Source organism: Asterias amurensis, chromosome 9 (assembly GCF_032118995.1).
Source record: "Asterias amurensis chromosome 9, ASM3211899v1".
Lineage (NCBI taxonomy): Eukaryota > Metazoa > Echinodermata > Asteroidea > Forcipulatida > Asteriidae > Asterias > Asterias amurensis.
This window is the reverse complement of record NC_092656.1, coordinates 19,381,397-19,393,867: the sequence shown is the minus strand read 5'-3', so window position 1 is coordinate 19,393,867 and position 12,471 is coordinate 19,381,397. Positions and strand designations below refer to the sequence as shown.

The 12,471-nt window shown below is 37.1% G+C and overlaps 3 protein-coding genes across 4 annotated transcripts in view; 2 read left to right on the top strand and 1 right to left on the bottom strand.

Annotated features, from left to right (window-relative positions):
- LOC139941467 (uncharacterized) overlaps window positions 1–12,471 on the bottom strand; it is a 168,287-nt gene that overhangs the window by 139,684 nt on the left and 16,132 nt on the right. The window lies entirely within an intron of this gene.
- LOC139941921 (hepatic lectin-like) lies at window positions 3,635–4,120 on the top strand. The gene has a single exon (XM_071938565.1). The coding sequence runs from the start codon at window positions 3,635–3,637 to the stop codon at window positions 4,118–4,120; it is 486 nt and encodes a 161-aa protein (XP_071794666.1).
- Window positions 7,171–7,656, top strand: LOC139941920 (C-type lectin domain family 4 member E-like). The gene has a single exon (XM_071938564.1). The coding sequence runs from the start codon at window positions 7,171–7,173 to the stop codon at window positions 7,654–7,656; it is 486 nt and encodes a 161-aa protein (XP_071794665.1).

Sequence of the window (12,471 nt, the reverse complement as noted above, 5' to 3'; positions counted from 1 at the left end):
ATTTGGTAATCACTCATAAAAATCATGGCAAAAAAAGCTTACTTGGTTGGACATACAGCAGCTTTTGGTAACAGTTTTTACGCCACAAATCTTGAATCTGAGAAAACCGGACTACATTTTGAAGAAAAAAAATTCAGACGAGATTTGTTTTTGTTTACATCTACATTTTTTATTTAGGATTAAAACAATCAAGCAGTTCCAATAACCAAATGTTTGCTTTGCCTTTAAAAAGGAGATGATAAAGAAGGTAAACAACAGCCAGAATGGATCTTACATAATAACTTGAGTATGCACATCACATCTTTAGTTTTAATTCTGTGACTGTTGAGGTAAAATAGTTTGCGTTTCAATGACTGGAACATTCCATCCTTCAGCCTCTACAGTTTTTTTTGTAAACCAACCTGAATTTTTGCTGAAACGCTATTCTCCTTCAGTTAGCATCGCTCTTTCAATACTTTCTGTGTCCTGCCTGGTGAATGCTGAAAAATCAAAAGGCAATCTTCCTACAATTTGAAATGCCAAGCCATCATCAACTACGATTACCATTTCTTCATAAAGTTCTAAGTAAACCAAAGTTTGTTTAGATTCAACTCCAATGATTGCACTAAAGACAAACTGACACACTTAAATCCTGGACACTTGAACCCTGAATTCTCATCTAACAACCCAAGACACTTTCTAAGGAGACCTACATATCTATATTCATCTTCATTCCTCACACTATTTTGTTTTTCTTCCATGGAGCACAGACAGACAAACCCAGGTTGAATTCACTTTCGCCAAAGCAAATATTTTAGCAGGAGATTGGCTAGGCAGTTACCTGCAGCAACACAGTCCGGGGCCCGACTGTATCAGTAATTCAGAAACCTGTACTGGGTGTTTGCCCGGAGCCTAGCCTGACAGATGCTCTATGTGGATGGCAAGGTGACATTCTAGCACTCACGACCACTGTTATGAAGTCATGGTACACTCTTATCTCAGGCTAGGTTCGCTAGAGATTGTTCACATCAGTATGTACTCAATTCCCCTCAGTCTGAAAGCTTGAACTTTATCATGATTAAAGACTAAAGCGAAACCCTCGGCATCTAGCGAAAGTGTGCATCGATATAAATATAGGTTTGCCCTCTAGCCATGACTGAAGGAGTCAAGAAGAAGAACTCTTTCTCCAGACCACTTGTAAAGATCGCAAATGCTGTTTAAGAAACACAGATGGCGTAAGCACTGAATTACATTGATTTTTATCAACTTCAGCTCAATTCGTGTGAAACATTCCAGAAATTTGACTTGGCCGTTTTCCCTGATACTCTAACTGGTATTGCAGTCAGTATTTTCACTGACTGTGAATAACCATGGAGTGATAAAACAGTGTTTGATAGCAGATGAATTAAACAATGAAATTGGAATCACAGTTGCGTTGGCACTGGTTCGGGATGGATGACAAATTGAACAAATTCTACTCTGATAATGGTATGACCAGGTTATTTTCTAGGAAACATTGATATATATATTCACTCTGCATGTCTGACGCATGCAGGGAACATAAACCGAACACAGAAATTTGCTGGCTTTTAGTTTTCCAAAAATTTCAAATGTCATTGCTGGCACTTGAACATTTTTAGTTGAGTGTGCCATATTTTAGGACCCATGAGCCTTAGGGCTGCTTCTGTGTATCAGCTACAGGGAACTCAACTGGCACTAATCAGTTTGAACAAATGCATTCAATATGATATCACAAGGTTCGTATTATTCACACATCATCCAACAACTAGGAATGTTTGGTTGCAACTTAAAGGCAGAGGCACACTCAAATATAGTCTCCCCCTCTCTCTCACCCCCCCCCCACCCACCCCCACTCTCTCTCTAGTCGATCAAGGTCGGAATCATGTTGAGATTTGCCCAGTAATGACTGTTTTTATTAATAATAATAAGAACACTTATAATGCGCCTGTATCCGGCAAATTGTGACGCTTGATGGGGAACAAAATACAAACTAGAAAATAAAAGTATAGCAACATTTCATAAACAGTGAGACATCTTTTAGTTAGTGGTAAGTACAAATTAGTAAAACTTATAGTCTGTGGTTTGTTTGCAACCATTTATTACAACACCGATGGGCTGAGCTTAGTGCAACCATGGAGGAAGAAAATCAACTTGAATATTTAGTTCCCAAAGAGAAGGAACAACAAACTTACAGAATGAGATACTTCATCATCACACTTTTCTAGGAATACGATGCTTTACTTTGTATAAACTCCAACAAAACAACCATGACCGACAAAAGCGAAAAAAATAAATCAAATTTGTGTCTCCACATTCAGTTGGAAGCAATGATACCAGGTTTCAAATATTCAAATTATGTAGTATGTTTTGGACACATTACACATAACCCAAAACACAGAAACTAAAAGGGATACATATTTTGACAGAAATTTCTATAATTTTATAATAATTTCACTAAAACAAATGATGATTCTCACTGGTCAGTTTTCACCCCCAAATTAATCTCTCCTTTTCTTTCCCCTAAAATCCCTACCCAAATTACAAGTCCAAGTGTTACTTCTCAGTAATGAACAAAAGAAAAAACTCACGGGCATTGTGATTAAAGGCAGTGGACACTATTGGTAATTGTCAAAGACTAGTCTTCTCAGTTGGTGTATCTCAACATATGCATAAAATAACAAACCTGTGAAAATTTGAGCTCAATCGGTCGCCGAATTTGCGAGATAATAATGAAAGAAAAAACCCTTGTGTCACGAAGTTGTGTGCTTTCTGATGCTTGATTTCGAGACCTCAAATTCTAAACTTGAGGTCTCGAAATCAAATTCGTGGAAAATTACTACTTTCTCGAAAACTACGTCACTTCAGAGGGAGCTGTTTCTCACAATGTTTCATACCATCAACCTCTCCCCATTACTCGTAATCAAGTAAGGTTTTATGATGATAATTATTTTGAGTAATTACCAATAGTGTCCACTGCCTTTAAGAGACTCAGAATTTAATACCAAACATTAACACCACTTCTAGCTGTATGCCGTTTTATTGCCTGAACAATAGCGTTAATTTAAAGGCAGTGGTGGAAAATATGAGGTGTAGGGCCTATATAAACCACCAACAAGAACCAAGGAGACTTTGATACAAACAGTTAACTAAACCCAGATAAAATGGATTGGCCAGGTTTTTATTTTATAAGCAGGAAACTGATTTAGGCTATCGACTTGCCTTCCATTACAATGTTAAAACTCAAGATCTAATTTGGTATCTGCAACTGCAGTTCTGCAAATTTGGTATTTATCTTTTTTTGCTAGAAATGGTAAAAACTGTCACTTTAAAGCTCGTTGCTTGGAGATGAGTTTCATAACCAAGGCTGTTCCTACTTAATTAAGTTGTTGAGCCAGGCTCATTGTTGATGATTTTAAAACGGGTCAGTAGGTGCTGCACAGAAATCACTTTTAGCTGCCAACTTCAACGATGCGCTCAAACAATAAGTGTGTGTGCAATTCATAACCAACCTCGGTACCAACTTCAGTTATCAATTCTACATCAGCAAAAAAACTTTGATTTTGTACACGCCCCGACAATGTATTTAGAGCAATTCATACCTCTAGCATTTTGGGGAAACTTGATAGTTTCTTCGATGGCAAATGAAGAGATGTGCTTTGCCAACCGTCGAGGAGGACCATGTCCTCCTGAATGGAGCTTTTGGCGTGGTGGCTGTTACATCGTCACAGATGAGGTCTTTGTGTTTGAAGAAGCAAAGACACATTGCCAGGATCTTGGAAGTGGGGTCATGGTCCCACAATCTTGGGAAGAGACAAATTTCATCTTAGATCTGGTTTCGTTGGGAAACCACCAATATTTGCAATTTTTTGACAACACTGAAGCTGGTTGGATCAACTGCACTTTGAGTACCGAATGGCAATGCTTCGATGGAGGTAAAGCAGTCAAAGTTTGGAACTGGGATGACAAACAGCCTAACGGTGGGTTGTTTGGAGAGTCATGCACCATCCTACAGAGGGGTCTTCCCTTGTCTTTCATAGAAGGAAAATGGCATGACGCTCCCTGCAGTTGGAAAATTGCAGCGATTTGTAAGAAACCTGCTACACCTACCCTTCATGTCTAGATGGAATCTGAGAGATGTCTACACCAATCCTCAATCTATAACTCAACTCAATTGAGAAATCTGTCTCGATAACAATCATCTAATTCTAATGAGGCTCTCTTTTTCTTAAAACACACCAAGGTACTGAAAATCATAAGAAAGTATCTGCAAGAACAATCACAACAATCTCAAAATGACTTGAGTCATTTACAGAGCAACCATGGATAGAAACGAGGGACCACTCTTTGATCCTTTACTCATCGAACAAGCGTAAAACTCAACACTTACTGAATCAGACAGGACAATTAATCCTGATTCATCTGTAAAAACAAACTTTTGATGTTATCATAAAAATCTAGCAGCAATAGAAAAGTCCAGCTGCAAGGAAGATTATCTTGTTATTAAATATTGCTATTTTAATTAGAAGTTTTCAGTCTGTGAAACTTTTGATGTTATTGTAAAAATCTAGTGACAAGAAATGTTAAACAGCAAGAATATTTTGTTACTAATTATTGATATTTTAAATAGATATTTTCTGTTTGTGTTAGATTGAAGTTGTAATATTTGACAAAATATGTTTTTCTTGGTGTTCATTAAAAATATTAAAAATCTAGTTTATTTAAATTGTGTGATAGAAATATACAAATTTTGTAAATGTCACATTCATTACTGAAAATAAATTTGTTAGTACGGGCCTGGAATTTTGTCTTTGAAAGGGCAAGGCTGATTTCATTTTTCAAAGGGCACTTCCATTGGAAAATCTTAAAGTCAATGGGGAACTTTTGAAGGGGCACAAAGGTCAAGACCGGGGCAACAGATGCCATGGTCTCCATGGCCTGCGTAAAATTCCAGGTCTGTAGTAAGAATGTATTTTGATAGTGGAAGATTTAATGAAAACTTTAACTCTAGAAGTGTCGTGGCTGACCGGTTAAAACCACCGAATTCAAACTCTGGTGTTTCTGATCAGCAGAGTGTGGGTTCGAATCCCCAGCTGTGACACTGTGTCCTTGAGCAAGACACTTAACCATTGCTTCGTCCTTCGGATGGGACGTAAAGCCGTTGGTCCCATGTGTTGTGTAACGCATGTAAAAGAACCCAGTGCACTTATCGAAAAATGAAGGGGTTCGCCCCAGGGTTCCTGGTTGTGGCTGCTCTATGCGCCGTAGCACCTTAAATAAGGTGCTAAATAATTGGGTCTCAGAATTCATCACTGCAATAACCTTTCTTTCTGAAAGTTTGTATATACTCAGCGCCTTGAGTACCTTGTTTGGTAGATACGTGCGCTATATAAGACTTCGATATTATTATTATTATTATTATTATATCTTTTGAAGGCAGGATTGTTTGTTGCGTTTGTAATGTTTGTGGTAGAAGAAACAGTTGTACTATGGATGTCCACATACTATTATGAAAATAAACAACATGACATATATAAAATGGATTTAAAATTATCCGATTACTATAGCCCATAGACATCTGAACCCATCATCGTGGCCCTGCTTCCTGTGATAGTATGCGCTCAAATCGTCTCTGCTTACAGGACTATTAAAGGAACACGTTGCCTCGGATCGGACGAGTTGGTCTATAAAAAAGTGTTTGTAACTGTTTGTTATAAAATGCATATGGTTGGAAAGATAATTTAAAAGTAGAATACAATGATCCACACAAGTTTGCCTCAAAATTGCGTGGTTTTCCTTTTACTGTGCGAACAACACGGTCGGCCATTTATGGGAGTCAAAAATTTGACTCCCATTAATGGCCGATCGTGTTAGTCGACGAGGTAAAAGAAAAACCGTACAATTTCGAGGCATGTTTGTGTGGATCATTGTATTCTACTTTTACAGCATCTTTCTACCCATATGCATATTTTAACAAAAGCTTTTCAAAGACCAACTCGACCGATCCAAGGCAACGTGTTCCTTTAAAGAAAATCTGCCCTATCTAAAAGCTGGGCAACCTCACATAAAGTGTGCATGTGGACTCGCTGTAGAAACTGAAGTGCAACTGCAAACTAGCTGATTCTTCACTTGCTGCACACAGCGCTATAAAATTGGGTCATGGAATCAAATGCAGCATAAAATTTGAACAGGTAGCGCATTTCATCACACAAAGCAAGCGTGTTATCGATGATCGTAACAGAGAGCTTAAAGACAATGTCTGGATTGGTGATATCAACAAGCAAAATATAGCAGGTTGTATCTGAAAGCTCACTGCTGAGACAATGATTATAAATTTTGTACCAGACCAATTCTCTTGAGAAACATAATCACTGTGAGTAGAAAAGCGGATAGGTGATGGGATTCTTCCTTTGATGATACATTAAGCATTTAATTTGGCACGCATTCAGAGTACGCCATTAGAAAGATATTTGGCTATTATAGGCAGTTGCAGATTTGTCCTTTGAGGAAATCTGGTAGAACAATAATTATCGTAAACATAAACAGTAAGACAGTAACTTCAGATCGAAACAAAATTTTGTTGAAGAAAAAATCCTATCAATCTGGAATATTTCTCATGAGGGTATCAGTGCCCTGTTAACCTTTTTAGGTTTAGAAACAAGAACCAAGGAGACTTTGATACAAACAGTTAACTCAACCCAGATAAAATGGATTGGCCAGGTTTTTATTTTATAAGCAGGAAACTGATTTAGGCTATCGACTTGCCTTCCATTACAATGTTAAAACTCAAGATCTAATTTGGTATCTAACTGCAGTTCTGCAAATTTGGTAGTTATCTTTTTTTGCTAGAAATGGTAAAAACTGTCACTTTAAAGCTTGTTGCTTGGAGATGGTTTCATAACCAAGGCTGTTTCTACGGATTTAAGTTATTGAGCCAGGTTCATTGTTGATGATTTTAAAACGGGTCAGTACGTGTTGCACAGAATTCACTTTTAGCTGTCAACTTCAACGATGCGCTCAAACAACAAGTGTGTGTGGAATTCATAACCTCAATACCAACTTCAGTTATCATTTCTACATCAGCAAAACAAGTTTGATTTTGTACACACTCCGACAATGTATTTAGAGCAATTCATACCTCTAGCATTTTGGGGAAACTTGATAGTTTCTTCGATGGCAAATGAAGAGATGTGCTTTGCCAACCGGCGAGGAGGACCATGTCCTCCTGAATGGAGCTTTTGGCGTGGTGGCTGTTACATCGTCACAGATGCGGTCTTTGTGTTTGAAGAGGCAAAGCAACATTGCCAAGATCTTGGAGGTGGGGTCATGGTCCCACAATCTTGGGAAGAGACAAATTTCATCTTAGATCTGGTTCCGTTGGAAAACCACCAATATTTGCAATTTCTTGACAACACTGAAGCTGGTTGGATCAACTGCACTTTGAGTACCGAATGGCAATGCTTCGATGGAGGTAAAGCAGTCAAAGTTTGGAACTGGGATGACACACAGCCTAACGGTGGGTTGTTTGGAGAGTCATGCACCATCCTACAGAGGGGTCTTCCCTTGTCTTTCATAGAAGGAAAATGGCATGACGCTCCCTGCAGTTTGGAAGTTGCAGCGATTTGTAAGAAACCTGCTACACCTACCCTTCATGTCTAGATGGAATCTGAGAGATGTCTACACCAATCCTCAATCTATAACTCAACTCAATTGAGAAATCTGTCTCGATAACAATCATCTAATTCTAATGAGGCTCTCTTTTTCTTAAAACACACCAAGGTACTGAAAATCATAAGAAAGTATCTGCAAGAACAATCACAACAATCTCAAAATGACTCGAACCATTTACAGAGCAACCATGGATAGAAACGAGGGACCCCTCTTTGATCCTTTGCTCACCGAACAAGCGCAAAACTCAACACTTACTGAATCAGACAGGACAATTCATCCTGATTCATCTGTAAAAACAAACTTTTGATGTTATCGTAAAAATCTAGAAGCAATAGAAAAGTCGAGCTGCAAGGAAGTTTATCTTATTAATTTTGGTTTTTACCCATAAACCAATGTGTGTTAGCACTGTATACTCAGTACTTTCCCCGAGTCCTGTGAAAAAATATCACAGGCATGTTACTCGGGTTGGATATGTATGGGTAAAAACCAAAATTAATATTCTTTAATCCTGATGCAAATTTAACATCTATTATATGAAGTTTATCTTGTTATTAAATATTGCTATTTTAAATAGAAGTTTCCGTCTGTGAAACTTTTGATGTTATTGTAAAAATCTAGTGACAAGAAATGTTAAGCAGCCAGCAACAACATTTTGTTAGTAATTATTGATATTTTACGTAGATATTTTCAGTGTGTGCTAGGATTGACTGAAGTTGTAATATTTGACTAAATATTTTTTTCTTGGTGTTCATATAAAAGTTTTAAAATCTAGTTTATTTCAATTGTGTGATAGAAATATACAAATTTGTAAATGTCACATTCATTACTGAAAATAAATTTGTTAGTACGGGCCTGGAATTTTGTCTTTGAAAGGGCAAGGCCATTTTCATTTTTCAAAGGGCACTTCCATTAGAAAATCAAAGTCAATGGGAAACTTTTGAAGGGGCACCAAGGCCAAGACCATGGGCAACAGAAGCCATGGTCTCCAAGGCCTTCGTGTAATTCCAGGTCTGTAGTAAGAATGTATTTTGACAGTGGAAGATTTAATGAAAACTTTAACTCTAGAAGTGTCATGGCTGACCGGTTAAAACCACCGAATTCAAACTCTGGTGTTTCTGATCAGCAGAGTGTGGGTTTGAATCCCCAGCCGTGACACTTGTGTCCTTGAGCAAGACACTTAACCATTGCTTCGTATTTCGGATGGGACGTAAAGCCGTTGGTCCCATGTGTTGTGTAACGCATGTAAAAGAACCCAGTGCACTTATCGAAAAGTGAAGGGGTTCGCCCCAGGGTTCCTGGTTGTGGCTGCTCTATGCGCTGTAGCACCTTGTAAACCCTTAAATAAGGTGCTAAATAATTGGGTCTCAGAATTCATCACTGCAATAACCTTTCTTTCTGAAAGTTTGTATACACTCAGCGCCTTGAGTACCTTGTTTGGTAGATACGTGCGCTATATAAGACTTCGATATTATTATTATTATTATTATTATTATTATTATTATTATTATTATTATTATTATTATATCTTTTCAAGGCAGGATTGTTTGTTGCGTTTGTAATGTTTGTGGCAGAAGAAACAGTTGTACGATCGATGTCCACATACTATTATGAAAATAAACAACATGACGTATATAAAATGGATTTAAAATTATTCGATTACTATAGCCCATAGACATCTGAACCCATCATCATGGCTCTGCTTCCTGTGATAGTATGCGCTCAAATCATCTCTGCTTAAAGGAAGATTAAAGAAAATCTGCCCTATTTAAAAGCTGGGCAACCTCACATAAAGTGTGCATGTAGACTCACTGAAGAAACTGAAGTGCAACTGCAAATCAGCTGATTCTTCACTTGCGCTATAAAATTGGGTCATAGAATCAAATGCAGCATAAAATTGGAACAGGTAGCACATTTCATCACACGAAGCAAGCGTGTTATCGATGATCGTAACAGAGAACTTAAAGACAATGTCTGGATTGGTGATATTAACAAGCAAAATATAGCAGGTTGTATCTGAAAGCTCACTGCTGAGACATTGATTATAAACTTTGTACCAGACCAATTCTCTTGAGAAACATAATCACTGCGAGCAGAACGGCAGATAGGTGATGGGATAGTGCTTTTGATGATACAAGAATTTAATTTGGCACGCAGTCAGCATACACCATTAGAAAGATATTTTGGCTATTATAGGCAGTTGCAGATTTGTCCTTTGAGAAAATCTGGTAGAATAATAAGAAATGGCAGCCATTTTGAAAATTTAGCAAGATGCTTGTTTTTCTACCCTTATTTTATCAAAGAACAACTTTGTGATGGCCCTGTAGCCTAATATTTATCTCATGACAAACATACATTTTGTGCCAGATTCCGAGCTTGAGTCATCAAAGGCACAATTCCCTCATATATTTCCTTCATATATTCCCACCAAAATCACCATTGATTCTTTTGTCGACGGCTACTAAAATTGTCTCGATATGCTAATGAACTTATGCTAATGAAACTTTGGCAATGCAAGAACCATTGTCCCTTAAACAGAACCATCAGGGTGGTGGATAATATGGTTACTGAAAACTCTTAGAGAATGGAAATTAATTTGATTCATTCAAGGTTTTAGCCAGAATTTGGTAAAAGGGTGTCCAAATTTGCTGGAAATTTTAAAACTGGGTGTCCAAATTGTTCACTTACAATAAGTTTACATGTAAATGACAGATGAAACAGGGTGTCCAAATTAAAAACAGGGTGTCCAAAAGACACCCAGACACCCCTCTGGCTAACACTATGGATTCATTAACTAATTTAACAAACAAAAAAACAATGTTTTACAACTTATGTAAAAAAATAAAAATAAAAAAAGGTTTTTTTTTTAGTCATTGGACTTTATGCTTACCTTTAAAATCAATAAACAAATAAAGATGTGTGTATGGTGTACTCAAAATGTTTCTATAGTTACTTATTTTTATATCAAGATATAAAACCACAAATGACTGACTAGGTAAATCTTAAATATCTTGGGGTCAACCAAAAATTGACTAGAGTGGGACTTGAACATGTGACCTCAGGATTAAACGTGTCGGCACGTTACCTACAGTGTTTATCTCTTATGTTGGTAGGTTTAAGTCCAGGTCAAGTCAAATTCTCTTTGTTCAACCCCAAATTACTTTTTGCTCCATTTTAAATCTCATTTAAGAAAGTAAAATCTAACTGAAAAATTTGCACAGTTCGGATTGAAGAAAAAAAAGTACAGCATTTGTACAAGCACAACTGTTGTACAAACAGTATAACAAATCCATCTGATCCAAAACAGAATTTGCCTCCATAAATCAATCATAAATATATGCATTCGTCATGCTGTGCACTATAAATAAATAAATAACGGAGGAGGGGAAAAGGCTTTGAGGCCAGCTGTGATGGATATGTGCATGCATACCGAACAGAGGAAAAGTTTTTATCAGTACTCACAGCTAGATTTAAAGCCATTGGACCCTGTCGGTTCAGAAAAAGTTCACAGATTTACAAATAACTTACAGGGTTTACAGAAGGCAATGGTGAAAGACTTCTCTTGAAATATTATTCCATGAAATGCTTTACTTTTTGAGAAAACAGCAAAACAATATAAATTCTCGTTAACGAGAATTATGGATTTATTTTAAACACATGTCATGACACGGCGAAACGCGCTGAAACAAGAGTGGGTTTTTCCGTTGTTTTCTCCTGACTCCGATGACTGATTGAGCCTAAATTTTCACAGGTTTGTTATTTGATATAGAAGTTGTGGTACACAAAGTGTGGGCCTTGGACAACACTGTTTACCGAAAGGGTCCAATGGCTTTAAAAAAAATGTCAATGGAAAAGAATCTAAGCCTCACACCTTTGAGCCATTCATAATCAATACTTAAACATTTAGATTTGTTTTTCTTCAAAATTCGATCTTGAAGGGGCATAGTAATTTTCCGCTAGTAAGGGACACCTCTATATTATGAAAATGTAAAATTTGTATTTCAACCTCAACAAATTTGTGCAAGAGAACATAAGATAATTGTATCTTGTGATAGTTTTGGAATGTACACTGCACATAATTATAGTAAACATTAACAGTAAGACAGTAACTTCAGATCGAAACCAAATTTTGTTGAAGAAAAAATCCTATCACTCTGGAATATTTCTCATGAGGGTATCAGTGCCCTGTTAACCTTTTTAGGTTAGAAACGATCCATCAATTTACTCCACAGTCATCTGAGGTCTAAACTATGACATTATATAAAATGATGATGATTTCATCAGCAAAACTCCAGCCATAGTGAGTGAAATATCATCTAAAAGCAGTATGGAAACCAACTATTTCACAAATTAGTATTTATAAATTCCAATATTAAACAAACGCATCAAAAGGTCATTTTAAAATTCAATTTTGCAATTTAAAAATAAGCTCCAATCAGCATTATTTCACAATGGAGCACTTTTCAATTTGAATAATTTTAATTAGGCTATTGAAAATGTTGATATTTCAATTACAGAGTCTTTGTCCCCTTCATGCCTCAATGAATAAACATCAGCTGCCTTTTGTACTCAATGACAAAAGCTCTTACCAGCATCACCCAGCACGGAGAACAATAGAAACCAGTAGAGCGTACAGAGCTCAACTCATAAAACATATGACGGCGTTGTTAATAACTCATTACTCTTTCAGCCTCTTCTGCCCCAAATAAAGTGGTGGAAAAAACCGATGGTCCATTCACACAGCAGCCAGTTACCTCTCCTACAACAGACAGACTCCCGGAGTCCAAACTATGACAAGTACTGCTT